The sequence below is a fragment of the Limulus polyphemus genome, unplaced genomic scaffold (assembly GCF_000517525.1).
Source record: "Limulus polyphemus unplaced genomic scaffold, Limulus_polyphemus-2.1.2 Scaffold8389, whole genome shotgun sequence".
NCBI lineage: Eukaryota > Metazoa > Arthropoda > Merostomata > Xiphosura > Limulidae > Limulus > Limulus polyphemus.
Window position 1 is genome coordinate 20,151 of NW_013673999.1, and position 2,997 is coordinate 23,147.

The window sequence follows — 2,997 nt, forward strand, 5'->3', positions numbered from 1 at the left end:
ATAAAATGCTCTCCGATCCAAATTATACTTATAATTGAAATACCTTACATTTGTTATAATTAAAACCCATCTGCCATTTATACACCGAATTCACTGAATGTTTGAAATCCTTTAGAAAAGCATCCTTCTCAGAGACAGCAAATCCCAGACCTTATTATAATTTATTGACTATTCCTTCATCTATGTCATTGATGTAAGTCAAAAACATCAAAGGTACCCTAATTGTGACACTAATCCAGTTTGACTGAACTTTATATGTAACAACCCTCTGCTCTCTTCCATAGCCACTATTCTATCCAATTTGCTAACTTACCCCCCCCCCCCACCTATTAGATATTTTTCTTAAAGCCTTTTATGTGGCACCCTGTCAAATGCTTTCCGAAAAATCCAGATACACCAAATCTGCACCCTTACCCTCATCTACATAACCAGTAACCTTTTCAAAGAATGTCAAAAGATTTGTAAGGCAAGATTTTCCCTTAGTGAAGCCATATTGAGTATCCAATAAAAATTCTAAACTTTGTTAAATGACTTTGCAAAGCATATTTTATCAAACTTTTAAAACTTCTGCTATAATTACTGGAACAATTTGTATTATCTCCCTTGAAAAGAGAAGTAACGTGAGCAAACTTTGAATCCTTTGGTATCTGCTCACTATTCCAAGAACTTTTAATCCTCATTAGTAAAAACCTTAAAAAAAGAAGAATTTAAAACTCAGCCATCTCATAATCAACAGATACTAATTTTATTTCGCTGTGGTTTTGTTTAACGTTAATTTGTTATTTCTTCTATGATTTAGGTAAGCTGTGGATTTTTAGTTTCGTTTAAAACGCTAATTTACGTTATTTTATGGTTTGTATGAATTATAAGGCTGACACTAGTTCCGTCCAGCGGTGACGTACAGATATTATTAATTTTGGACAAGAGTATGTAAATTACGATCATCAGACTTGTAATCATGTGACCTAACAAGTGAATAAAAACCGCACACTGAGGTTGAATAAGTTAGTTCACGAGAAGAAGGTGTCTCGTCTTCGAAGTGGAGTTATCGTATGTAATCTTTTTGGAGTCGTGTTTGTATAACCTACAGAGTGGAAAAGTATGGGAAGTTTCGTTTTAATCCTTTCGCTGGGTTTAGGTTTTGTGGCTCTCACCGTGTAGTTACAGTACATGAAAAACTGGGTTATGTAGACAAACATCCAACCGGTCGTTGTTCTTTTCGACCGTGTAGTTACAGTAAATGAGAAACTGGGTTATGTAGACAAGCATCCAACCGGTCGTTGTTGTTTCCGAGAAGTATGTGTAGAAGGGATTGACCATTTATTCTTTCGGTGTGATTAGGTTTCAGAACTGTAATTTTGTTTTTTCATCTGATTTCAACTATTAGGGGGTGGGGTGATGTCCTCGGAGAAACTTGTAGGTGCTTCAGTGGGTTCTGTTACGGGCGAATTTAGGTAATAGAAACCGAGAAAATTACCCTTAACGCGTACTTTGGAAACTGTATTAATAATGGGTAAGTCAATTATTGAAACTATATAAACAGTTAATAATTAAACTGTTATAAATAGCTTTATATCATTTTCCAATCGGTGATTTGGTTTTTAAGTCTCTGTATTTGAACAGTGGTATCTCAAACATGATACTTTTTTTTATTTTACATTTCTCTATTACCACCACAGCTTACGGGTATATCTAAGTGTTGTGTCATACTGTTCGTTACTTGGTTAAGTGGTTTATTTTTCATGAACGGAAGGTGCTTTTGGTGAAAGGTTGATTTATTTGTAGGTTTTCTCACAAAATTCATCCCGTGTATTAATTCTGTATAATACTTCATGGGGGGAAAAATTATTACTAATTATTTTACCTAGTTGTTCATATACAGAATATTGCCATTTTGGAATTAGGTTTTTTCACATTTGTTGTTTATTAATGTTGGCATCAAATCCTGGCCAAGTACCTATTTATTTAATGTCTTTTGGTAAGTTGTAAAACTTGTATTCAAATAGGTTTAAAATATTTACTTTTAATTTCTGTGGTTGTAGCGGTTGTTTATTTGTACTCTAAATTTAATCGGTTATATTGTCGCCGGAAGAGGGACACTGTCGTACAGTTTATTTTGTTTTTGACTTATGAGTGGATTTATTGTCGTTGAGTAATTAATGGAACAACAGTTTGGTTAACTTGTAATAAGTATTACCAAAGAGTATGCGGCGGATGATGTGAGAAGTTTGAAGCACTTTGTAGCAACATTAACGGAACAGGTGTAAATGGTAACCGAGCTACTCTTAAGAGAAGGCAAGAACCTCAAACTTCGAGTGTTAAGCCTGCCATTAAACCTTACGGACAATATACATCAACACACCATCCCTACCTGTTGAGAAGTTTGACGGTAAGTGGGATTTTAATATGTTTGAGTCTGTTAAACGTTTGTAAAATTACGCGTATGAAAATAAATGGGTGGAAGGCATTCGGATCATAAATGGCTTTCTTGCATTAAGGAATTTAAAGAAACTTAGACTAAATTGTGCCTAGCGGTGGACAAAGAACTTTACTAAGAAGTAGGACGATAATACAGGCGAGTCATTTGAGGCCCATGTTTGGAATACTGTAAAAAAACAGTCTTTAACTTGTAGAACCACGAATGTGAAGTGTAAAATATCGCTGTTACATATATCGTTGTATTTTAAAAGTTTCACTTGTAATGAAATGTGTGATATTTCCACGAACTGTATTTTTTTTTTAAAAAAAGGTTAAATATGGAACAACAATTTGAAGGTAAAGTATCGGTAAGGAATAGTATTTTAAGCCAATATTTCGTTGTCGTTGAAGATTTGGACTAGATATGACAAAAATAAACTTTGCCTTTCAGATTTGACTGAACATGGTATTGTAGGCATTAGTGTTTAGTAAAACTTAACCCCCACTACCTACTTCTATATGATTAGTTGGTTGAAATTTACATTTTTGTTGGGCTTCTCGAGTAGTTACTGTGAAATG

The 2,997-nt window shown here is 34.1% G+C and overlaps 1 protein-coding gene across 1 annotated transcript in view; it reads left to right on the plus strand.

Moving 5' to 3' along the window:
* Positions 1-2,218: 2,218 nt before the first annotated feature.
* LOC106475313 (lachesin-like) overlaps positions 2,219-2,997 on the plus strand; it is a gene marked incomplete at its 5' end in the record, with an annotated part of 10,517 nt that continues 9,738 nt past the window's right edge. The window contains one exon of the mRNA XM_022379456.1: positions 2,219-2,389. Within this exon, the coding sequence (XP_022235164.1) occupies positions 2,219-2,389 (171 nt within the window). The remainder of the gene's footprint in view (positions 2,390-2,997) is intronic.